At 38.8% G+C, this 26,937-nt stretch overlaps 1 protein-coding gene across 1 annotated transcript in view; it reads right to left on the reverse strand.

Moving 5' to 3' along the window:
- LOC126369290 (uncharacterized) overlaps window positions 1–26,115 on the reverse strand; it is a 138,450-nt gene extending 112,335 nt beyond the window's left edge. Inside the window, exon 1 of the mRNA XM_050013647.1 lies at window positions 25,927–26,115. Within this exon, the coding sequence (XP_049869604.1) occupies window positions 25,927–26,005 (79 nt within the window). The 5' untranslated portion in view covers window positions 26,006–26,115. The remainder of the gene's footprint in view (window positions 1–25,926) is intronic.
- Window positions 26,116–26,937: the final 822 nt, after the last annotated feature.

The raw sequence follows: 26,937 nt of genomic DNA on the forward strand, positions 1-26,937 counted from the left end.
AGAGGCAAGCGTTATACCAACTGGGCTATCACGGCTCAAAAAAAGAACATGGAGAATGCTCAAGCGCGTTGATGATAATGCAGTGCTGTACCTGACTTCACCTAAAATCACTGGGAAGAACAATCTAGCTAGAGACCTTACACGTTATAAACTTAATTTATTAATCACCCAATGTTTCCCACGTTTACCCGAACCTGCACTAAGCATTTCGCTACACTTGTGTACAGGTTACGTAATTTAAACTTCACAAAAGATCGATGAACTAAATTTCCCCTTATAGTCTGAGAGCTGAGAACATAAAGTGGGTCGCCTTATAATTCCCTGCTCCAAAACTTGCGCTATGTTTCTGGCATAGTGCCAACGGGCCAAATTAGGGCGGTACACTAGACTAGGTAAATTGATAACGTGGTCCTACCTTATCAATTTGGTTGGCTATTACTGAACTGGAGACGTTTGCTTATGGTGTAGTGTGCGCGTATCGCTTTGATTATGATACAGTTTTGTTTGCACTGTTCAAGTTGAAGCTTGTAGAGGAGTGTCAAGATAGAAAGATACAGAGAACACCGTGAGTTAATTTAAAGTGGAATTTTCCTTCGCAAAATTATAGGGTAGCCATTAGGGAATGCAATTCCGACTAGAGATAGCTAATTCAAGATCCCGCGGGATTGGAAACATCATTCCCGCGAGATCTCGAAATTTCAAAGATTGTTAAGATGGCTTTAATTGGAAAGTTAGGATGGCTGAAACGATGAAAACTGCTTTTTGTGATAATGAGGTTAAAATTAAAACAAAATATTTTTAAAAGGTTACAAAAACCTTTATTTTTCAATATTACTAAGTAAATAATTTAATTTTCCTTTGGTAATCAGCATAATCAAAACAAAAATTATAACTCAAGGAGATTCGCCCAATCCCGTCAATCTCGAATGGGATGTCGTCATGTTATGCTTCGGGATCGGTCCCGAAAAATTTGATTGCAATCCCTAGTAGCCATACGGGTACGTATGGGTGTGAGTGACACCGTAACGAAACCTTTGGTGAATTATTATATTATATTCAGATTCAGACCATGATTTTTCGTTCATAGCAAGTGGATTTTTTTTAGTTATGTTGGTACCATTATTATGTTTATTGCACCATCCCGCGCTCCAATGCATAAACTTCTTTCACCCTAAGGTTGCCTGGCAGAAATTGCTGTTTATCAATAAGGCCGCCTATTGTGATTATTTTTATTCGTATGTTTTATTTGTACATGTCGTTGTGCAATAAAGTATTATTGATTGCTTGATTGATTGAATTTCCTATCGGAAAAGTCAAGTTTTCTTTACATTGTTTTCAGTTCCACTTGATATCAACTTAGATTGTCTGCATCATCCCTCAAAGTATTATTGATTGATTGAATTTTCTATTGGAAAAGTCGAAGTTTTCTTTACATTATTTTCAGTTCCACTTGATATCAACTTAGATTCATTGTCGGCATCATCCCTCAGAGTTTTCGTCACTATGTAAACCGTCCACTCTTGGCATAATTTCGTTCCCATTTCTTACCTTTACCACACCTTGTGTCTGTAACTCTACCCTGCAAATGTTGTTGGCAATATATCACTATGACAACAGAAATACAACGTCCATTACAACGTATCCTCTACTGCTTAAGGACAATGCTTGAGGCAGCTTGGTTTATTCATTTATCAAAGTAAGCTGTGATGCAGAAATCGTCTGTCATTTGTAAAGGCAAAGAACTGTGAAAGAAATAAAACATATAAGAGTTTAAAAAGTAAAACCCGACTACGGAAAACTGACGCTCTAAAAGGTATGAAACAAGAAAATAGGTGGCTTATAAACTTACATTTTTGTTTATATTATTTTGGGGTCCTTTTTAAAAAAATACGATACAATACAAATACACTTTATTGCACCAAAATAAAAAGAAATACTTACCAAAAAAGAAATACATGCTTCTGATACGTATTTTATGTAAGATTTGGAGATAAAACCTATCCGGAACATGTTTGAGCAGTCATGTTACTAATTCAACGTAATTATTGAGCAAATTAAAAAAAAAACTCGCAAGTAAGGGTAGTAATATGCACAAATTTGAAATGTGCAAATTAAGCCCTTTCGTTTGATACCCAACACTCTGCCTTACAAAAAAAAACTATTTTTTAGTTTAAATAGTACATACATACTGTTAGATAGAAATCATCGAACGGCCTAATATTGACTGATACATCACTATGACGATGTGTTGTGACGTTCATTAGGAACGTAACAACACTGACTTCTGTGCTTTGACAGATCTAATTCATACCATGCATTGAAGCGATTGTAAAATGTGAAATATGATCATTAACTGAGTTCAGTTAATGATTAATCAGATCTTCAGATCGTAAGCTCAACGTTCTTACCATAGAGGCTGCTAAAAAATAATGTTAAAGCATAATGGTGTATATAAGTATCTCTCATCATCTTAAAACGTCGCATTTTTTTTATTATTGTTTAATTGGTAAGTACAATTTTATTTCTTACAATATTAACCCGCCAAACTGTTACGTTTGATGGCGAGATGCGCTTATCTAATAAACATAAATTTCTACTCACCTAGATAAATAAAAAACCATAACAATCAAGGTAACTTACAATATATAAGGTCCAAGAAACCCATCGCTCAGCTTAGATGCCATTCTACATAGTTCAAACATCAAGAACGTTAGGTACTATATTAGAGAAGTTCTCCGCTAAGTAGTGTGTCCCTTAGCCTTGACTTTAAAATTCCTACACTTAATTTAGGATCCTCTCTTAACAATTTTATTTCGTTAAATATTTTCGGCACCATGTATTCACAATGCACAGAACAGCTTACCTATAATTTATTGATAACCCTAACAGATGGCATAGAGCATAAAACAATAAAACACACAGACGGGACACTCGGCACAATACCGTCATTGTCCGATTTGTTTGCGGTCGCAAGGTGGGGGACCTTTCATCCTGAACTCCAGAGAGCAATGCACTGCTATTGTCGACACTACTGATAAATTGTTTGTGGCAATTTCATAGACTAACAACTCAGACTGTACACTTTGTGAAGGCTATTACGTCGTTGTGTCTCGAGAGCTCGGATTTGTCATTGACAAATAATAACGGGTATTTCTTTTTGACGTCTTATGTCATCTTATTGTGCGAAAAAGTAAGATAATTCCGTGCTTCGGAGGGCACGTTAAGCCGTTGGTCCCGGCTATTAGCCGTAAAAACACCTCCACCAACCCGCATTGGAGCAGCGTGGTGGAGTATGCTCCATACCCCCTCCGGTTGATTGAGGGGAGGCCTGTGCCCAGCATTGGGACGTATATAGGCTGTTTACGTACGTGTCATCTTATGTTATCCTATACATTTTATCACTGTCGATTTTCAAAATCGATTGAAATTGGCATACTCCTAGCACACCCCGGAAACTTCATACAAAAAACCTCGTTTTACATCGACACCACACATTAACGTTATCGTACACTCGCATCTATGTGTGTGACGTCTGACGCCATACGATTCAAGTCTAAACTGTGATCGAGGGGGGGTGAGGTAAACCTAGCTCAGACGCTGGTGGGGAGCGGAGAGTTACCATTCTATACGTAGTCTTATTCTTTGCCTCTAGTGTCAGAGTTGGATACTTTCCTAGGTTAAAGATAAATTATGAAATTCCGATTACTATTTAAATTTATTTGAACATGACGCACGTGCACATAGATGTTAATTCACTGATGTTGGATTAATTTAAAATTCATTTAATTATCATTTTTTAAATTTAAAAACATATCTAAAGGTGACAAAAATATTTTATTTTTTTTCTCATTAGCCTACTCATGAATTTAAATAAAGAGAAACGTAATAATAAGTGCGACATTTTGTCACGTTTTTTTATGATGTCATCATCACCATCATCAGCCCATTAACGTCCCCACTGCTGGGGCACGGGCCTTCCCTATGGATGGATAGGGAGATCGGGCCTTAAACCACCACGTGGGCCCAGTGCGGATTGGTGGTTATTAACGACTGCTAATGCAGCCGGGACCAACGGCTTAACGTGCCTTCCGAAGCACGGAGGAGCTCGAGATGAAAACTTTTTTTTTGTACTCACCCATCCTATGACCGGCCTTTGCGAAAGTTGCTTAACTTCAACAATCGCAGACCGAGCGCGTTTACCGCTGCGCCACCGAGCTCCTCAGGTTGCTTTTGCATAAAAAATCCATAGTAATTTCGTGTTTTGACGTTTAGTAAAATGTAACTGATTTGACTAGTTAGTAGCTACCCTGTTCTTGTTGAGCCGCCAATGGCTTCTGGCAGTTCTCATGTAATCACTACGTACTTATTTACGTAACCACACGCTACGACTATTTGCATCGATACTGGTGCAAATCCAGCATCGGTACAAATACAAAACGTTACATACACACGCTTCTAAAAATAGCGATACGAACTTGATGTACAGTCATGAGCAATATAATGTACCCACTTTAGGACTGTCGCACTAACATATTTGACACTTAGTGACACTTACAGTTCGATTTGTCAAAAAAGCTAATGTGACATGGTACCAAAGTGTGTTAATGCTCGTGACCGTAGTAGCGATAACTAATGGCGACTGTATCACGCGTATTCCTTCCCCCTCTACCTTCGCGTCCATTATTTTATTAGATTCAAAATCATTTATTCAACGTTAATTATCATGGATAAACTCGTTGACAGCAATATGGCTCACCACATTATTACGTTGGTCTAACAGAAAGCTCGGTGGAGCTCGGTGGCGCAGCGGTAAACGCGCTCGGTCTGCGATTGTTGAAGTTAAGCAACTTTCGCAAAGGCCGGTCATAGGATGGGTGGCCACAAAAAAAAAGATTTCATATCGAGCTCCTCCGTGCTTCGGAAGGCACGTTAAGCCGTTGGTCCCGGCTGCATCAGCAATCGTTAATAACCATCAATCCGTACTGGGCCCGCGTGATGGTTTAAGGCCCGATCTCCCTATCCATCCATAGGGAAGGCCCGTGCCCCAGCAGTGGGGACGTTAATGGGCTGATGATGATGATGATGAACAGAAAGCTCGGTGACGCGTGGATAATATAAACTTGTTGAAGTTAAATTTTAAATAAGATTTGCATAACATTATGAAGTATCCAGTCTATAACAACATTCTATGTTTCTCTTCTGTATCTATTCTGTACAGTAGGGGTCTAAACACTGGGAACAATTTATCAATTGTGCTCATGGCTCTCAGGGGACAGACGCGACAGTTCTTGGCTGTCACCTCGTACGACCGCAGACCAACTGGACTTCTTATAGGTTAACGATAACTTCACTGGGACTAGACATTGTATAGGTACATACATACATCAAGACAGCCTACAGCCACTCCTGGTATTCATTTTGAGATTACGAAGCTTATGCTGGATACGAATCGATTCTGACGTTCTCTCCGACAGTCATTTGTATTCCGTCGTTGATGGAGGTGTTTTTGTTGGTGGAGATCAAATGCCTTACGTGCCCTTCAAACTTAACAAAGTGATTTCAACAATGTCCCCATCGGGAACCGAACCCGGACCTCTAGATCGTGAGCTTAACGCTCTAACCAATACGGAGGCTGTACCCAGAAATGTAGGTAAGAATGTAGGTAAGTAGGTATATAAACAACAACATAACCTACTGCCCCCTATAAAAGTTAAACTTTAAATAACAGCCTTTGTTCAACCAAAAAGCTTTCCCGAAATAATCTTCAGAACGTCGATTTAGCCGAAGTAAAAACTCCGGCAAGCAAGACTACACAATAAAATGACTGTACATTTTCTTCTAGTATAAAAATCCTAGCAAACAAAGGGAAATTTTGTAGGAATTCGGCCACGTCATCTCGGTTTGGCTTGAAAAACACGAATGGAGAATATTTTTATCATCATTTGGCAACCATTATCGCTTTGTGTCAAAGGAAACTAATTAATCAGTTTTATAATGCCGCTTATAAATATATTCTTATCATTTATTTTATAAATATTTGTATGTTTTCTGTTCGTGTGCAATAAAGTATATTTGATTTTGATTTGATTTTTCATATGGTATTTTTAAATATAATATTACATCACGATAATTTATTTACCTCTTCTATCATGTGGGTTGTTTGAGTTGAAGTACTAAAGAAGATAGAAGAGAAGATTTAATTACCTACTAAGTACCAAAAATGTATGTATCTCATTTCTAGATACTAAATGAAGGGGCTAGTCACATGGACTGTAACCTGGAACCCGACAGAGGGCCGTAGTAACTGTCAGTATTATTCATTGGCCAGGAGTCCTAGTACGACTTTGAAATAGACTACTCTAGGCGCCATCCCACTGGCGTCAGACAGAGTACTGCGGGGCGGAAGGCAAGAGGGAAACCACTGCACTATTTTTCCCTAAAAAAGTAGCATGGGGAATGCTACACCGAGAAGACCGTGGCTCTCATAATGATATCACTAGACACAAAAATACTAAACATTCATCATCATCAGCCCATTAATGTCCCCACTGCTGGGGCATGGGCCTTCCCTATGGATGGATAGGGAGATCGGGCCTTAAACCATCACGCGGGCCCAGTGCGGATTGATGGTTATTAACGACTGCTAATGCAGCCGGGACCAACGGCTTAACTTGCCTTCCGAAGCACGGAGGAGCTCGAGATGAAAACTTTTTTTTTTGGTGGTCACCCATCCTACGACCGGCCTTTGCGAAAGTTGTTTAACTTCAACAATCGCAGACCGAGCGCGTTTACCGCTGCGCCACCGACCTCATCGATCCTTATTATTATTATGACTTTGGTTTGTTTTTCATTTTGTTTCTGTTTATTGATTTCCGTGTGGTTTCTGTCCTGTGTTGAATGTAATGTACCTGTCTGTCTGTGTCTGTGGTGTCCGGGAGTAATAAATGTTTCTTTTTTTCTTCTTTAAAAGGTATGTTCAATTCCGTAACACTACTTTGGGTAAAAATAACGTTTCCATAAAGTTATCGTGCTTCAGTTATAAATTATTGCCCGCCTATTTTGCTTTTGGTTGACATTAAAAGTCCACGAGAGGGGTTTGGGGGAAAATGGCCAACGGTTTAGCGTGTGGCACGTTTTGCCGCGTTGCCGAGGGAGCGGGCAAAGAGTAACAAATTGCAGAGGGTTCTAAAAGGAAAAGAACTCATTTCAAGAAGTTCTTTATTCAAAAGTTTTTTTCAAGATCTTCATAATTGTTTTAAACTTTATTGATTATAATAAGTTTAAAATGTACTTGGTACATTTTCTACATAGCGTAACGTAAGTGTGGTTTTAAAAATCATATTATTCTGATGTGATTTTTCAAAATTGACACACAAACAGACGCGCTAGTTTAAATAAAGGTGTGGTCTCAATTTATTTCCGAATTGCAATTAATTCAAATAAATCGAGGTCTTGTCGCAAAAAACATATTAGGTAGAAGTGATTTATCAAAAATGTGCTTACGTGCTTTTCACAACGCCGATATGCGCTTACAGCACATTGTAGTTTTTGCTACTTGATAAATATTTAGATAATAATAATAAAACTGTCAAACAGTATAACTTGAAACCACCCAGATAGTTTTTGTTTATTTTGTGATATGTGATGTCACACGAAGCTCAATCATGGCTGCCCGTGTTTCCGATCCTGTATTACACAGATGAAATATGGCATTCTTAGTTTGTAAAAATAAAATATTCTTAATAAAAATAGTCTTAATAAAAAAACTAGCGGATAATTATCGTTGAATGATAAACTACCACATCCGACATATTTCATATTTTATTGCTACAACTGTCAAGTAGCCTATTAATCCTACTAAAGTAAAAAAAAATGGATATGATATTTATACAGAGCGTCCAGTTTTCAAGAAACATTTTATTCTTTGACCGCCCGGATTCCAGTCACGGATTTTCTCAGGGCAAGGGCGCGTGAAAAATATAACTGCACGACAGATAAACAGAGCTCTTGATTTGTTCCTGACGGCACAAGATGGATGCCTTCAATGATTCGTTGCGAAATGGACGCGTATAACTTCCACAGATTGATCAAGATTGTTCGGTCGGCTATTAGTCGATTGAAGCAACTTCTTCTTCTTCTGTCGTGTGGTTTAAGACGTGAATTACCAACCTTATTAACCCTGGTGTCAGAGTCATTATTGAGCCGTCAAAGGCCCCTGAAATGGCTCATGTAACGACTACTAACTAACATCAGTACAAAGTAACCGAGATCAACGGCTTAACGTGCCTTCCGAAGCACGGAACCATCTTAACATCTTACCTTCGGATAATTAGGTGATTATCCTGTAATGTCCTAACCAAACTAGGGATTACAAAATGATTAATGTGATATGTCTCCACCTAGATCCGCACTGGCCCGCGTGGTGGTTTAAGGCCCGATCTCCCTATCCATCCATAGGGAAGGCCCGTGCCCCAGCAGTGGGGACGTTAATGGGCTGGTGATGATGGTGATGATGAATCACGAATTTTAGCTGGACAGTATGGAGAACTTTTAAAATTTAGGAACACTTAACAGTGCTGCCGCCTATATTTGAGCTTCTAGTATTTAAATAGAATTTGGTGAAGCAAATATTAAAGAAGAATTTTGTGAAGGAGAGAAAGTACCCAGCAATAGGCTAGTTGCCAACTAGTCAAATCAGTTACTTTTTACTAAACGTCAAACACGAAATTACTATGGAATTTACATGATAAATCACATTGTGACGTCATAGGAAAACGTGATATAATGTCGGACTTATTATTACGTATTTCTTGAATAAAATTTATAAATAAGTTAAATAGAAAAAAGGAAAATGTTTTCCATTAGTTTTAGATCTGTCTTTATTTAGTTATATTCGAATTTCATTATTTATCTTAAGCCGTTGGTCCCGGTTACAGAGTTCTCTGGCACAGACGTGTAAGGAGACCCGACCCCAGCTAAACTGGGAAGAGGGGTGGACAAAGAAGAGTCTTTATTGCACCAAAATAAAAGAAAATAGTTACAAAAGACACTTTACGATGATGTGTCTCTCTGAGGTACAGTTCATATCAGTACACTGTTCATGTCACCGTAAAATGACATTTGATTATTCAATTAAAATCCTATTCCCAGGTTCAATCAGGCGATGCGGCTTGAATCATGTTTGATCATGCACTCATTATGTATGCAGACAAATCTAACCAAACGGAAATTGATGATGATTTGATTAATTATTGCGTTTCGGTGAGATATTGTATGAATTACTGTGATGAATTTCTGATCAAACGCCGTGGTTCAGTGGTTGAGCGTTGGGCTCACGATCCGGAGGTCCCAGGTTCGAATCCCGGTGGGGACATATCACAAATGAATACTTTGTGGTCCCTAGTTTGGTTAGTACATTACAGGCTGATCACCTGATTGTCCGAGAGTAAGATGATCCGTTTTGCTATGACGTCACAGTGTGTTTTTTCAAACAAATTCCATATTAATTTCGCGTTTTGACGTTTAGTAAAAAGTAACTGATTTGACTAGTTGGACACTAGTCTATTATATGAATAGGTTATCATTGTATAGTTATGAATAGGTGTTCTACATGTATATATCGTCGCGTTATAGTGAAAACCAGGTAAGCACCATTTTGAACAATCACATTCCTGATTTGATTTTAATTAACAAATCCATGAAATAGACACGCTAGTTTAAATTCTCAATTTTTACCCGTATTGAAATAAATTAAAAGAAATTGACGATTTTTTGATGACAATCACACTAGAATATCATCATCATTATCTTCCTAGCATGATCCCGTTTTTCACAGGGTCCGCTTACCTAACCTGAAGATTTGACAGGTCCGGTTTTTTACAGACGCGACTGCCTGTCTGACTTTCCAACCCGCAAAGGGAAAACCAGCTCAATACAGGACACACTAAAACACACACGCACACACTACACACACATATACATGCACTACACTGTACACACTACACTGCACACACTTCACTGCACACACTACACACATACTACACTAGAATATGTTTTTTGACGATATATGAATAAACTCATAAAAAACCATTTGAGCTAAGAACGAGTACCTCCTTTAAAACATAAGAAAGTCAATAACGTATTCATTCAACGTATAATGCTGGTAGACGAATTTAACAGTGTTCAGCGCAGCAGATTGGCGAATTGATCAAAAAGTAAATATCTCGATGATCCCCCTAACTGCGCTAATCGGCATAATGCCCCTCAGTCAGGCCCCCTGAGATTTGAGGGGACTGCAGAACGAGGGGCCGATAGAGGGGCCACGCGGCAGTTGTATGTAATAATATGACGGATGGAGGATTCAATTTGTTGAAGATTAAAAATATTATTGCGTGTCTCAGAAATACGAACGTCATCGACAAAATTTTAAAAATCAAGTTAACTTCCAAATATCGTTTCGTCTCTCTCTTACGATCAGTTTATGAAAAAGATAACTTTATTAAGTACAACAATTCTCCCTAGCGTTATCCCGTTTTCGCATGGTCCGTTTATATTTTGTCTGACCTCCCAACCTGCGAAGGGAAAACCAGTCCAACACAGGTTAGGTCATATACCTCCAAAACGCATTTCTCGAGTATGTGGGTTTCCTCACGATGTGTCCTTTACCCTCACGTGATAATCATTTATGATCCAAACATGAATTCGAAAAACGATTTCAAAAATCATTAGTTCAGGCCTTTTTTTTGTGTGTTTTACTGGTTTTCCTGTGACATGGAGGTCACAGATGTTTTTCAGTTTAACATTGATATAGAAGGCTTTTTTTAGGTTCAGGCCTATGCTGGATTCGAACCTGCGACCTTACAGTGAGAGTCAAGCGTTCTTCCAACTGGGCTACCACGGCTGGATAAAACAGAGTAATGTATATAACTATAAATTATTATGAACGGTCATGATGTAGCCAATAAAGTATAGCTATTTGTTCCTTATACGTAGTTGTTATTTAATAAGAAACTTGATGAACGGTACACACGTCAAAACTGCCATCATAACTGCTATCCTATGCCGCTAGTTTATATTTAGATTGCCTATTGCAAGGTACACTGCTGAGCAAATACCTCGCTTCCTCGTCTCACACATCCCTGCCCTGCGTTATCCTACCACGAGTTCTAGAAGGCGTCTAGCTCGTCTGGTAGTTTTAAAATTACACTAAAAATATATTAAGTTTATGTCTGCCAGCACCACTGTCACACCAGACGCGTTGTACGCAGCGACCGTAGCACGTTGAGGGCAAGCCAATATAAAATTGCAGTCACGTGCTCACGTCCCTCAGGAAATGGCGCCTACATTCAGTATAGCGGCGTGCCTTATGTCAGATTTTGACGTCATTCTGCTGGGCTAATGTGGGGGAATATACCTCTTTACATACATCAGAGGGTGTTTGTCTCGCTGGCGATCTGGACAAAGTACTTAGTTAATGCCATATGCGGCCTCCGTGGTCCAGTGGTTGAGCTTTGGCGATCCGTAGGTCTCGAGTACGAATCCCGGTGGGGACGTAATTATCACAAAAATCGCTTTCTGATCCTTAGTTTAAGGAGGACATTGCAAGTTGAGGCCGTTATCGTTGTTGTTGCTATTGTTGTCATTGTCGTTGGTTGTTGTTGCGTGTGTTGTTGTTGTGTGTATTGTTGTGTGTTGTTCTTGTGTGTGTTGTGTTGTTGTTGTGTCGCCGTGGTGTCGTTGACTGCGACATCACTTGAATAGCTTAGCTATAGGTGCTTTCTCCAGTTGTTTTTTAAGACCTGATTTACTGTAGGTTTACCGCAAATTGAATTAGGTGCTTGGCCGGACAAATAGAGAGCGCTGAGGGCTCTCACCCGGTACAAAATTTAAAACAACAGGACTGAGGGTTCCGAGTTGGGGCGAAGCTCGGCTCAGGGCGTCGTCTGAGAGGAATATATTTTAAATTGTTATAGCGATAAAGCTGAATGACAGAAATCGTCGACCTTGCCGGCAGGGTCGATATCGGGGCCCTGAAGTGTTTGTTTTGTTGCCTCTATAGCTAGAGTAATGCGGTCGTCAGGATCGTATGTTACACCCTTCGTTCTCGTCTAGCACACTAAATATAGCGCGACGCGACGCATTGCATTGTGTGTGTATGTGAGTGTGTGTGAGAGAGAATTATGTGTGGGAATGAGAAAGCTTGTGTGAGTTTGAGTGATGTACAAGTTAAATTGCTACGTGAAACGAGCACGCCGCAGCGTCTTGCTAATTCTGTATAATTGCTCACAACAATTCCGCACTTTACATGTTCCGAACTACAAGATATTAACTAGTTGAGAACATCTTAAGTCTCTCTGTCTATAACTACATCTAGACTATGGCTATGTCTTTATCTTCACACTAGTAGATAATCTACCATTAACTAGAATTAAAGTAGGTTATATAGAGGCACATTGTAGGATTGTTACAGACCTCTACGTAATATAAGAAAGATCTTATTGAAAGACAAGGTTCTTTCTATTAGCATAAAACTAATGCTATTCTCATCTGAGCACCCTTGGGCCTGTTGTCTTAAATTTTGTAGGGTGAGAGTCCTCAGCGCTCCCCATATGTCTACCCAAGTAGTTGATGCCGTTTGCGGCAAACCAATAAGTCATGTAAAAAAAATAAAAATTGGGCCAGCCTTAATAGGGCGATGTGGTGGCGCGACCAGCGAGAGAATATTCCTGATTAGGTTGCTAGCAACAAATTGGTTGCGCAACCAACGACAAGAAAAAACGGCGCAAGAAATAGGGTATTTGACTGGGTCAAAGATAAATTATAAAATGTTAACCCAGAAATAGAAGAAACGACTAAAATTGTCAAATATCAATCACATTTTAATTATCGACTTATTTTCGAATTTTATTGATGAATTAAGTAACAATGAGTACGACGTTTGACCGTCACAGTGATAACGTCACAGTACAGTATTTCCATACAAACTCAACAGAAAATTTTCGTTTTGACGTTACATAAAAAGTATGTCATTTGACTAGGTTGTCAAGTAGCCTATTCGCAACCAAATTACTTAGGTAAGATCGGTATGCAGTGTGCGAATCGAGGTAAACCCGGAGAAAAGTGCAGCGGTGTACTTTTCAAAGGGCTATTATAACACGCCACGGTCACGCCGTCAACTTAAAATCATTAAGATGTTTGGCAAGCCGATCCCTTGGGAGGAGCAAGTCAAATATCTCGGCGTAGTCTTAGATAGACGTCTTACTTTCAAGGCCCATATCAAACGTGTGCGCGATCGCGCCGCGTTTGTAATGGGCCGTCTTCACTGTCTTCTTAACAAGCGAAGTAAATTGTCCCTTAGGAATAAGGTGAAAATCTACACGACTTGCATCCGTCCGATCATGACCTATGCAGGGGTAGTTTTCGCTCATGCGAGTCCCTCTCAAATCCACCGTCTACAGGTAATACAAAATCGTTTCATGCGGAAAGCCACGGGAGCTCCGTGGTTCCTTCGCAATGAAAATCTGCACATTGACCTAGGTCTGCCAACCATTGCCCAATGGCTCAAATTAGCTTCCAAACGTTTTTTCGATTCTGCTCCGCACCACCCAAATCCCCTGGTAGTTGCGGCTTCCGAATACATCCCGCTTAGGGACGGTACTGAAAAGTATCGGCGTCCGAAGGACGTAATATACGATCCCGACGACCCGATTACTCTAGCCATAGAGGCAGCCAATCAGCTCGCGACACCAAACACTTCAGGTCCCCGATACCGACCCCGCCGGCGTGGTCGACGATTTCCCTCATTCAGCGCTTACCGCTATCGACCCACTAGGGTCGATTAATTCTATCAAATATTTTTCCTCTCAGACGACGCCCTGAGCCGAGGTTCGCGCCCAACTGGGCACCCTCAGGCCTGTTGTCTTAAACGTTGTACCGGGTGAGAGCCTTCAGCGCTCCCCATTTGTCCGGCCAAGTAGTTAATGCCATCTGCGGCAAATCTACAATAAGTCACGTCAAAAAAAAAAAAAAAAAAAAAGGTATGCAGTGTGCAAGTCTATGTATCCCGGTATCCCACACACCATGTGTATCTATGTGTCAGTATGTGTCAGTGTGTGTGTGTGTATCTAAGTGTCAGTGTGTGTATAGTCACGCTCCCCGTATCTGGGCAAAGCTACAGTTCATCAACAAGACAACCTGTAGTCAGGCTTCATATTCGTCCTAAGATCGTCAAAGGTTTATCAGGCTATCGCTATAGAATATAAAATAATTCTACATATAGAACGATAATTCTCCGCCCCGCACCTATTCGTATCGGGCACCCACCTCACCCCCTCTGGGTCTTACTTTAGTCTTAAATGCTCGTAACCCGCTGGTGTAAAGGGGAGAGCGCGCGAACTATGTCTCGCTCGCACTTGCGCGTTTAGCCAGGTTTCCACTGACGCGGAGATGGGCGGAGAAGAGCGGAGATGTGCGGATTTGACCAATCACAGCTTTCGAGGGAGCGAAAAACGAAGACGCTCTGTCACTCTGTCCCTCACGGTGATTGGTCGATTTCTGCACATCTCCGCTCCTCTCCGTGCAGTTTCGCGTCAATGGAATGTCAAATGTATGTATGTATGTAATAGCTGTACTTTGTTTCGTATGATTAAAATATGTATTATAAAGTCACTTCTATTATTCCACATTCTCAATTATGCAAAGCCGTCTTAGCAAATGTTATTATACCAATTTACATACTGTGCCTGGTGATGTCAAATGTTAGAAGGTAAATAAAAAAAACATACGTCGCTTGAAAATGTACGGAAACGCCGCGGTTCCTACGCAGATTCACAATGCATAAACAGCCTTAAAAGAAATACATGAATGATAAACCAACGCAACATATTAAGCTCACGAGTATATCCGAATTGGGGTAGTCAGAGTTACATTCAACTCGATCAAAACTCAAGAAAAACTCAAGAGAAAGTTGAAGAGTTTTTTGTTAGATCAACATGATAGGTGGTGAGCCGTATCGCCGTCTATAATGGATGAGCCAATTGTGTTAGTGAAAACTGCACTTAAGACAGATAAAAACAAAACCTAACCTAACCACCTCTCTCTTAACCTTTGGTTAAGATAAATGATGAATGAACCATGAGGTGATAAAAAATACTATTTTTAAAAACAATAGGATTTCTGTGCGTTCCTCGCGCCGTTTAGAAACACAAATCCCGACCGTGTGTTTCCCCAGATTGGTGGAACGTTAGTGTACGTAGATAGGCGAATGGGATAGAATACAACACATTTGGCGGAATTATTTCGGGCAATGTGAAATACCATGTTAGGTGTGTAGATTTTGTGAGGGAATCCTATTGCTAATGCGTTGAGACGGGAATAGCAATGCTGCACCAGCGGTATTATTTATTTCGCGTACGTTTGTGAGAGTATGTTTGGTACAAGCTCGAATTTTAAATTTGGAATGCAAATTAGTCATGTCAAAAATGACAAGGCTAATAATATTATTTTGTTTTCAAAATGTTTATTAATTTAAAGAATAGTTTCTTAAAATAATAGAGTTTATTTAAGGAATAATTTAATAAACATTAAAGATCAGTTTTTATGTTTTTGTAAATATATTTCTACAATTCATTTCCATTTTATTATTCAAACTACCTCAGATATTTTTTATTAAATAAAATAAAATAATTTTCTTTTTCGTAAGCGGTTTGATAAGAGAAACACTTATACAATATTAGTTTCATTTTTCTTTAACAACCTCTGTGGTTTAGCGGTTAGAGCGTTAGGCTCACGATCTCGAGGTCCGGGTTCGATTCCCGATGGGGACATTATTGAAATCATTTTGTGAGACTGTCCTTTGTTTGGCAAGGACTGTGCAGGCTTGCATCACCTGATTGTCCGAAAAAGGTCCCGGCTATTAGCCTCTACCAACCCGCAGCGGAGCAGCGTGGTGTAGTATGCTCCATACCCCTCCGGTTAATTGAGGGTAGGCCTGTGCCCAGCAGTGGGACGTAAATAGGCTGTTTATGTACGTTTTTGTGTTATTTTTTCTTTATAACACCATGTTGATCATGTAACATACAGACATACACGCATGCCGATAATATTGGTTCCGATTTGGTTCCGCTTGCACTTATCAGCAAATACAGAACTAGTAGTAAATTTGAATGTAATAGCAGTAGAACCAAACTACGTACAGTCATGAGCAATATAATGTACCCACTTTAGGACTCTGTCGTACTAACGTATTTGACATTTAGTGAGACTTACAGTTCAATTTGTCAAAAAAGTTAATGTGACATGGTACCAAAGTGTATACATATTAATGCGCGTGACCGTACAGAGGCAAGAAATATTGAAAACACCGCACCATTGTTTTTGTTGAATCCATAACGTTGGAAATAATATGGATTTAAATACTTTCAAAATAGGTATTAATATGCAGATAAACTGCTGCGCTATGTATTTAGCCTTATGATACCATGGTGACCATCAATTTGAATTCAAATTCAAAATCATCTTTATTTAGTAGGTAACATAGATACACTTTGAATCGTCATTTTTGACGTCAAACAAATTAATGCAGTTGTGTATAGAAGGTAATTGAGTAGTGTACTGGGTTCAAGGTAAATTATTAAATTCTCATTACTAAATAAAGACAAATCTAAAATAAACGAAAAACATTTTCTTTTTTCTTTTTAAACTATTAAGTAATGAATTTTAATCAAGAAAAACGTAATAATATGTCCTGAAATTTTATGTCGTCAATGTGTGCTTTTTATACATATTCCATAGTAATTTCATGTTTTGACGTTTAGTAAAAAGTAACTGATTTGACTAGTTGTAAACTAGACTAATTGGTTACTGGCAACAGAAGCGTGAATATTTTCCTTTTGGTGGCGCCACCGTCGTGTCTTAGTGAGATATATGGTAACTAAAATAGGCAGTCACAAATAATAGCGAACATTATACAACTTAATTAACTACCTTAAACAAAAAATATTATACCTATTATGTATGGCAGTAACTGTCAGTACTATTCAGAGGCGGAAGGCTGGAGTCCTAGAAAGTGACTGCTCTGGGCGCCATCCCACTCGCGTCAGAGTACTGCGGGGCGGAAGGCAAGAGGGAAACCACTACCCTATTTTTCCCTAAAAAGTAGCATGGAGAATGCTACACCGACAAGAGCGTGGCATTTAAATTAGTGATGATGATTATGTATGACAATTAATCCATGAGATGTACAGATCATCCACCTTATACAGGGTGTCTCCTAGTTCTGACACACTTAGTTAATTGCAGTGGACATTAATCATTGAAACACAATTATTGTTCTAAGCCAACTAGTCATAGTTCTACATATACAGGGTGTTAGTGACATCGTAACGAAAACTTTAAGGGATGATACAGGCCATGATTTAGAGTCGACATCAAGTGGAATTTTCCGTCGCAAATTTCATGTTTTTTTTTTATCATCCCTCTGCATCTTTCCTTAGAGCGGTCATCAACAAGTAGAGGCGACACACACTTGGCGAAACTTTGGCAGGAACGGGTACGGTCACGAGCATTAATTATACACTTTGGTACCATGTCACATTAACTTTTTTGTCAAATTGAACTGTAAGTCTCACTAAATGTCAAATATGTTAGTGCGACAGAGTCTTAAAGTCGGTACATTATATTGCTCATGACTGTACACCTCCCAAACCATTTTGTTTCGCCGTCCGGGAGACCTCCACCAGGTCTTGATTTTCCTTGGCTTACTTGGAAGTCTCTAAATATACTTCGGATTCAGGTGGGCGGAAGTAAGGACAATTTGTTCAGGTGGGGTTTCTCGGAGGGCTCGGACTTAACCTTCAAGCGGGCGCGCGTAGTCGAATCGACCGCGCTTAGTACATTTTCGTTAATACAAAATAAATGATAATTAATAATTAATTGTTAATTTATTATTATTATTACCTATTACATTTATTTGTCACTTTTAGTAGCCTGTCGCTATGTCATTGGGAGTAAAACAAAGAATAAACCGTGGCTCGGGGCGCTCCCACCACTCCACAGATCGCTTTAGTTTTAGACAGATGCGGTGGAAATCCAAGCACTTTTCGGATTATTATACATAGCGGGATCCTTGAAGACATCACACGCCAATTTTAATTAGGTTACTAATTGTTTTTTTTTTAGTTTTTTTAGTAATAATTTTTAGTAGTAATTAATTAATTTTAATTACTTTTTTTGACAAATTATACTTTAAGGACAATGATAATATATGTAAGTACAAATAAATAAATAATTATCGAATAATTAGTGCTTTATTTCATTTATACATCCCAAACGTCTTTTCGGTTACGCGCGCCCACTTCCGCTACAAAAGACCACGCGCCCGCTTGAGAGAGAGAGAGAGAGAAAATGTTTATTCAACAAATTGTGACACATTACATTGAAGGTAAAAGTGCAAGTGCGGCACTGTTCCTCAAACGATGGAACATCCTACATCGTGTCCTGCGTGCCCGAACACCTGCACGCAGGAGGATCTGATGAGCGCTGCAGAGAGTTCCATACGTGTTGCTAAGTTTTGGGCCGATACTATTTAGTTTCCCATAGACACGATAAGAAGAGAAGAGAAGATCATCCCTCTTAGTATTCGTTACGATGTCACTAACACCTTGTATATGACAGATCATCCTTCCTATACATCCCTTCTTCTGCAAGTTCTGACATATATACGTTATCTTAGTTAATTGCAATAGACATTAATCATTCAAACACAATTATTGTTCTAAGTCAACTAGTCACGGTTCTACCTATATAATTATACGTAAGTACGTATAAAATGATATAGTTCATGCTTTTGTGTAGATCTGAGAGCGAGTATGAAAATTCATAAGTGCCCATTTTACGATTTGCAATTCAATTCATAATAGGAACATTTTTTTTTTATTTTTTATTTTTTTATTTATTTGATAAACTGAGTAGGTATACAGTTTTGACGCATAGCATCGCTAAACCAGGAATGGTTTGTCTCGATGCTAGGTTTCCTGTCATCAATCAATTAACAAAAACATTATATACATCAAGAACAATTAAAGTACAGAACATAATAAAATAAAAATAATGATTCATCAAATGTGGCCCCATTAGCCCCCCTGATGGGAGAAATAGGCAATTTTAATCCTCAATAGGCTAATTGACAACCTAGTCAAACTCATTTGACTAGGTTGTCAAGTAGCCTATTGAGGATTAAAAGTATCTCAATACTTTTTACGAAAGGACAAAACGAAAGTTTTCTTTGGGATTTGTATGGAAATACTGTTTTGTGACGTCATCAATAAAAGCGGTCAAACGTCGCAGTCATTGTTACTTAATTCATAAATAAAATTCGAAAATAATTTGAAAAGTAGAATAAGATTGATTTTGGTCCATCTTAGACAGGCTTCTATTTCTAAATTGGCATTTTATAATTTATCATTGACCCTATTTATTTTATTTATTTATTTATTTATTGAGGATATCCAACAGCTTATTAATTAACTAAGAATAATTACAGTAAGTACAATGTTTGTTCGCCAATCACAGGATACCACAAATAAAACAAATTGTAGAACAGAGGGGTCAAAATCTATCAAATACCATATTGAAATAAATTCGTTGTAAGTATGCTAATGTCTGGTGATAGGCACTAAGTTACACTAATAGGGAAGCAATAAATAAATAATTTTATTTCAGGCATGTAACTCATATTTACATTGGCAATTATAAAATTAAAATTCAAAATTTAAAATTCAAAAATCAATAAAACAAAATAGTAAAATTAAATTAAGTTGTAATGATTGAGTACCTACCATTTCGACTTAAAATACGCCAAGTGCCCAGCCGTTCTTACGCTCACCTTTTATTTATTTATTTTTAAAAAGGTATACCAACAGTTTTATTATATAATAAAATATTAAATAAAATAAAAGTTACATCTGGAATTGGACTTTTACATAAGCCAATTATAGGTGCACACAACATTTGCAGTGTACTACGTAATCGTTTAGGTAAAAACGAGTTTGGGATACGAACCCATGTCCACAGATCTGGATTTATATAACTCCTGAAGTTTTTATGCTTATAAATCAGCATAAAAACTTCAAAGCAAGAAGCCTGTGTAGCCATTTCAAAATAAAAAATCACTACATAGTATAAAATAAAGTCGCTTTTTCTGTCCCTATATCCCGCTTGCACGCTTGTATGTACGCTTAAATCTTTAAAACTACGCAATGGATTTTGATGCGGTTTTTTTTAATAGATAGAGTGGTTTAAGAGGAAGGTTTATATGTATAATAACATCCATTAAATAGTGGAGAAATACTGTTATTTTTGAGGTTTTTAATGTGATGTCGTAAATAATTTCATTTTTTCCTCAGCATTGCACCTGAGCGAAGCCCGGGCGGGTGGCTAGTAAATAAATAAAGAAAATAGTGCAGGGTACGACGTGCTGTGTAAACATTCATCAGCCGTGCCCGTTACCGGTGTAGTGCTTAAAGTAATTTATCATTCTGCACCGCAAAGTCTTAATGCCTTAACGCTTTTACCTACAGCATGCACGTAGCGAAGTCAAAAGGATATTTTTAGGTCCGTAACTCACCGATGTATACAGCTAAGTACTTAATGCCATTTGCAGCAAATACAAATTCGTCACGTCAAAAAGGGAATTTTCTTTTTGAGTTTCAGTTCTATGTATGGACTACCCCCAAAATTTACAGTTTTTTTTTTTCAAATTTTGTGTGAAAATGTTAATGCGGTTCACAGAATACATCTACTAACCAAGTTTAAATAGTATAGCTCTTATAGTTTCGGAAAAAAGTGTCTGTGACATACGGACCGACCGACAGACGGACGGGCAGACAGACATGACGAATCCATAAGGATTTCGTTTTCGCCATTTAATTTTGGCTACGGAGACCTAAAAAAAAACACCGACCGGCGGCGACGGTTATCAAGCAATACCCTCTTCCCCGCACCAATACAAATCGGGCGCCGAGCTAGTTTCACCTCATCATCACCAGCCCATTAACGTCCCCACTGCTGGGGCACGGGCCTTCCCTATGGATGGATAGGGAGATCGGACCTTAAACCATCACGCGGGCCCAGTGCGGATTGATGGTTATTAACGACTGCTAATGCAGCCGGGACCAACGGCTTAACGTGCCTTCCGAAGCACGGAGGAGCTCAAGATGAAACCTTTTTTTTGTGGTCACCCATCCTATGACCGGCCTTTGCGAAAGTTGCTTAACTTTAACAATCGCAGACCGAGCGCGTTTACCGCTGCGCCACCGAGCTCCTCCTCACCCCTCACCCCTCACCCCCTCTTTTTCCTGTTATTAAGCGCGTTCTCGTACAAAGATCGCATACTTTCAACATAAGCTTTAAGCAACTTAGCTCTTGACAACATATATGTTTTTTGACGTGACTTATTGTAGATTTGCCGCAGATGGCATTAAATACTTGGCCGGACAAATGGGGAGCGCTGAAGGCTCTCACCCGGTACAACGTTTAAGACAACAGGCCTGAGGGTGCCCAGTTGGGCGCGAACCTCGGCTCAGGGCGTCGTCTGAGAGGAAAAATATTTGAAAGAATTAATCGACCCTAGGGGGTCGATAGCGATAAGCGCTGAATGAGGGAAATCGTCGACCACGCCGGCGGGGTCGGTATCGGGGTCCTGAAGTGTTTGGTGACGCGAGCTGATTGGCTGCCTCTATGGCTAGAGTAATCGGGTCGTCGGTGGATCTTGACAACAAAAACCACATGTTGTAATAGTATAATATTTGATTTTGGAAACTTTGAGAGGCGAGCTACTTTACCCTAATAAAGTGTATTAGGTAACATAGTGATTAAGTGTGGCATATATAAAACAGCCACAGTACGTAATATTAATTTAAATAAAGAATTATACGTACAGTAAAGTCATGAGCAATATAATGTACCCACTTTACGACTCTGTCGCACTAACATATTTGACATTTAGTGAGACTTACAGTTCAATTTGTCAAAAAACTTAATGTGACATGGTACCAAAGTGTATACATATTGATGCTCGTGACCGTACGCGAGAGGAGCTGATGAATGCCACCGAATATGCTGTCCAGGCATATGCTGACAGCCTCCGTGGTCTAGTGGTTAGAGCGTTAGGCTCACGATCTGGAGGTCCGGGTTCAATTCCCGATGGGGACATTGTCGAAATCACTTTGTGAGACTGTCCTTTGTTTGGTAAGGACTTTTCAGGCTTGAATCACCTGATTGTCCGAAAAAGTAAGATGATTCCGTGCTTCGGAGGGCACGTTAAGCCGTTGGTCCCGGCTATTAGCCGTAAAAACACCTCCACCAACCCGCAGTGGAGCAGCGTGGTGGAGTATGCTCCATACCCCCTCCGGTTGATTGAGGGGAGGCCTGTGCCCAGCAGTGGGACGTATATAGGCAGTTTATGTTATGTTATGCTGTCCAGGTGGCAAAATACTGGGATGAAAAAATCTTAATGCCGTCGAAACAAGAAGAAGGGTCTTCAATAAAGTTTCTTACAATATTTAAAGTCCCGACTCAATGTGCGTTGGTTATATCTTCCACTATAATGATAGCAAAGCAACAATAAAAGACAAAGGATACTTCCGTAATATAAACATCCTGACATCAATTGTGTCAACAGAGTTGCAGTTTGTCCTGCAGGACAATGCAAGTTCCTCATTGTTACATTGTGATAGAGTTGACTTTTCTAAGCGCCACTTCAGTTGCTCTTTTCATCCGCTTGGTTTTGTAAACTTTGTTGAGACTTCTTTAACATACATACGTAAACTCTCGCCCGTAATCCTTAATGGGGTGGGCAGAGCCACAAGTAATCAAAGACAACATGCAGCCACTGTTGATACGAAGTCTTAAGATTAATATGATGAACTTTATGGTGACAAGGGATCAGCCTATCGCTCATAACTATAGTCAATCATGTTAAAAACAGTGATGTGTAGTTCACGAGAATATAAAAACCACTCCCACCCACTCCCACCCACTAACACCCACTCCCACCCACTCCCACTCCTACTCCCATTATCCCACTCTCACTACACGCACGCCGGTTCAGAGAAGATCGTATTAAACCTTTTCTAAGGACATCTCCAATTTGTTCAATGTAAGTCCTTCTAGGTCTTCCTTTGCCAGCCCTACCATCAAATTTCGGTTTTTATGCCGCTTTTGCAATTCTATTATCCTTTATATCCGCTCTACGTGTCCAAACCAACCTAACATTCCCTAACATTCCCTTCTCAGTCTTAGTCACTATATCGTCTTTTACACCACATCTCTGTCTTCTCTATCACTCAACTTAAAAATTTTGTTTTATTCTAAAAGTTTAGTACATACTTAGTTTTTCCGGCCAATCCAAAATGCAAATTCAAATATTCAAAAATATTTATTTTTCAAAATTGGCTTACAAATTTAGTTAGCGCTTTTTGAACGTCATAAAATTAAATTACATACTATGTACCTAGCTGTAAAACTACTACCACATCGGAATCTGTAACGCTGAGGGAAAGACGTGGCCAGAAAACCTCCCAGCACAGGGCCCTAGTCCTACTTTCATGTTTTCCTTTCTTTTTTTTAAATCCAGTTTGTATTACGTAATTTATAGACTTAAATACAATAGTATTCCAATTACAATCGGTGGTAAGAAAGTGAAAAATAAAGAGTTTATGTGACTTTGTGTGTATGTGTGTGTATTCAAAGTCAAAATCCTAGCTAAGCTGAATAACGGTTGAATATCAAACGCTATGACTCTGCTAGGAGACGATTACAAGTGTTCAGCAAACGCCATTACTGCTGCGACGTGCTTTGAGTGTTCTACCCCATATTACATTTAGCTGGCTTAATTCACGGTGTGATTCCTCACATGATGGGCAGAGAAAATAATACAGAACAGTTAGGGTGCTACCAGACCAATCGATCGATCATCGATCGACGGCATCGATCATCGTCGATCGAAGTTGATCGACTGGTCTGGTAACTTTAATTGATCGACAGATACTGTTCGATTAAGCAATCGATCGATTGCCGGGCGATGACAATAATCGATCCGTCGGTCTGGTAGAAACTATCGATGCCGTCGATCGATGATCGATCGATTGGTCTGGTAGCACCCTTACAATACATAACGGCCTCCGTGGTCCAGTGGTTTGAGCGTTGGGCTCACGAACCGGAGAAGGAGAGATCCCGGGTTCAAATCCCGGTGGGGACATATCACAAAAATCACTTTGTGATCCCTAGTTTCGTTAGGACATTACAGGCTGATCACTTGATTGTCCGAAAGTGAGATGATACGTGCTTCGGAAGGCATTAAGCTGTTGATCCCGGTTACTACTTACTGATGTAAGTAAGTAGTCGTTATATCTTTGGCGGCTCAATGGTATACCTGATACCAGGGTTGATGGGGTTGGTAATCCACCTCATAACCCATACGATAGTAGTAGTAGATAAAGCATAATAAATAACAATATAAATAAAATAAATAACGTGCTTACACTGAAAAAAACACACTATCGCCTTTTTGAAAAAAAAAAGACATACATAAACAACCTAACATAAGCTATATCCCAATTGGGGTAGTCAGAGGTACGTCGATCGCAAGATGAACTAAGTACCCACACCTCACCGAGCTTTCTGTTAGACCAACGTGATAGGTAGAGCCGTATCGCCGTCTACAGCGGTCGAGTCAACTATGTTGGTGGAAACTGCACGTAAGTTAAATCACATTTTAATATTATGATCTTCAATTAAATCGGAATTTATTTCAATTAATTTCCGCATAAAAATTAAAACTACAAATACTACATTTTTTACCTGCATTAAAAAGTCTGTTGTGAGGGCTTATGCAAAGCGACGATTTATATGTGTGTGTTTGAAGATTGAGCAAGAAAAAATGACACACTATAGTTTGAATGGGTTAAGGTCGGGTGTATTTTTTAATGCACCTTATTCTCCTTGCCTTAAAATTAAAAATAGACAGTAGTCTGATCTTTGACCAAAACACAAACTCGTCGATAAAAGTAAAAAAAAACTAACCCTGTACTCTGACCACGTTTTAAGCAGAAACCTTTTATCGCAGGATAAAAAAAAAAAACAGGCATAAATCTTGTTTTTTTTTAATCTATAAATTTAAAGCTTCTGGGGAAAACATTTGTCAGAATCGAGAATTTTTTTTTTTTTTCTACACCTGTTTAACTTCTCGAATTTACCCGGGTTAACCTTAATGTACGTTATTGAGTTCGATTAACAGACAAAGACAGAGAGACATTTTTAATGTCAAACTTAGGTACTTAAACTTTAAAGAAAATTACAAATGAAACTGATTAATTATTAAATTATTTTTTGAATAAAAAGATAGTACTAATTCATTATATTAAATAAATAATTACTATCTGTCCTTTCATTAACTAATAAACTGAGTAGTTTTAGGAATCATCTCATTAATATAGATTTCAAATGAAACGTTCATCATTTATAATTTAATGACTTAAGTATTATTATAATTAATTATAAATGTCTTTCCATTGCCTTCCATTTGTAATTAAAATAATTTGATTCGCAAGTTCGAGAAATGCGATACAATTTTCCTTATGATATGAGAGTAACAATAAAACAAAGAAACGATTCACAACTTAAATTAAATTAAACTTCTTTTTTTATTTCTTTGTTGAATTGAAAGTAAAAAAAGATTTTGACAACTTACAAAAAATTATAAAAAGGAGTCACGCTTATTTAAACACACGTGACTTTCAATAAAATAATTTGGCACTAGATCCATAGCCACTGGCCATGAGAGTTACCCCTTCCTTTGTTCTTAGCCATAACCAATATGAATATCGAGCCATCCATGCGGAAACTAAATTATTTATTAATAATACTGACCTATTTTAGCCGGGTTTCCAACCACTGCACACGCGAAGCAAAGCAATAGTAGCCACGACCACTGCATTTTGTCACACATAGTTTGTCACAAATCACAAAATTTATTTTGAGCAATACAATTTTGCCACAATGTGTTTTCACATTTCGCGTTCCCGATGTATTGCTACGCGCTGCGGCGTAGCTCGTAGACGTCCGGCCGCGGCTACGGCGCCCAGACAACTGAGGCTTGCTACGGCTACACTCGCAGTTTCGTATTATTGATTCTTTTAAATGTTATTTTTGGCGATTTTACACGTTACTTTATGAGCGTGTCATTGGTGCATGTTTTTTGTTATTTTACTCCTTCTGTTGTTACTTTTAAATTTTAATATTTTTCATACAACACTGGCGGTAGCTTTAAATATTTTAATAAAGTTATACACCGTTATAAAGAGATTTCTCGAGTGTTGAAAACCTCGTTCTTGTGAAATATTTTCATAAAAGTATTATACCCAACCTATAAAAAATGCTTAAAATATAGCAACATCCAACATCTAATCCTCAGCAAATTACGGCTATAATTCTATAATCTTTTCTTTTACGAAGAGTATTAAATTCTTTTACGTATTTCGCTTTGGGGAGAATACTTGTGTAATTCAAAAGTATATAACGGGTACTGGACAAGAGAAGAGTGGGGACGGAAGTACAATGCAATAAAGTAGCAATGATAATAATAAAAAAATATGTGACAGACGCACACATGAAAGTGCAAACTGCACATTAAGTGTGAAACGTGCACGATTTCCAACAATACGGCTTTATTCAATTTACAAGTTTGATTAGGACATTACAGGCTGATCACCCGATTGTCCGATAATAAGATGATCCGTACTTTGGAAGGCACGTTAAGCCGTTGGTCCCGGTTACTACTTACTGATGTAAGTGAGTAATCGTCACATGAGCCATGTCAGGGGCCTTTGGTGGTTCATTAATAACCCGGACACTAGGGTTGATCAGGTTGGTAATCCAATC

Source organism: Pectinophora gossypiella, chromosome 8 (assembly GCF_024362695.1).
Source record: "Pectinophora gossypiella chromosome 8, ilPecGoss1.1, whole genome shotgun sequence".
NCBI lineage: Eukaryota > Metazoa > Arthropoda > Insecta > Lepidoptera > Gelechiidae > Pectinophora > Pectinophora gossypiella.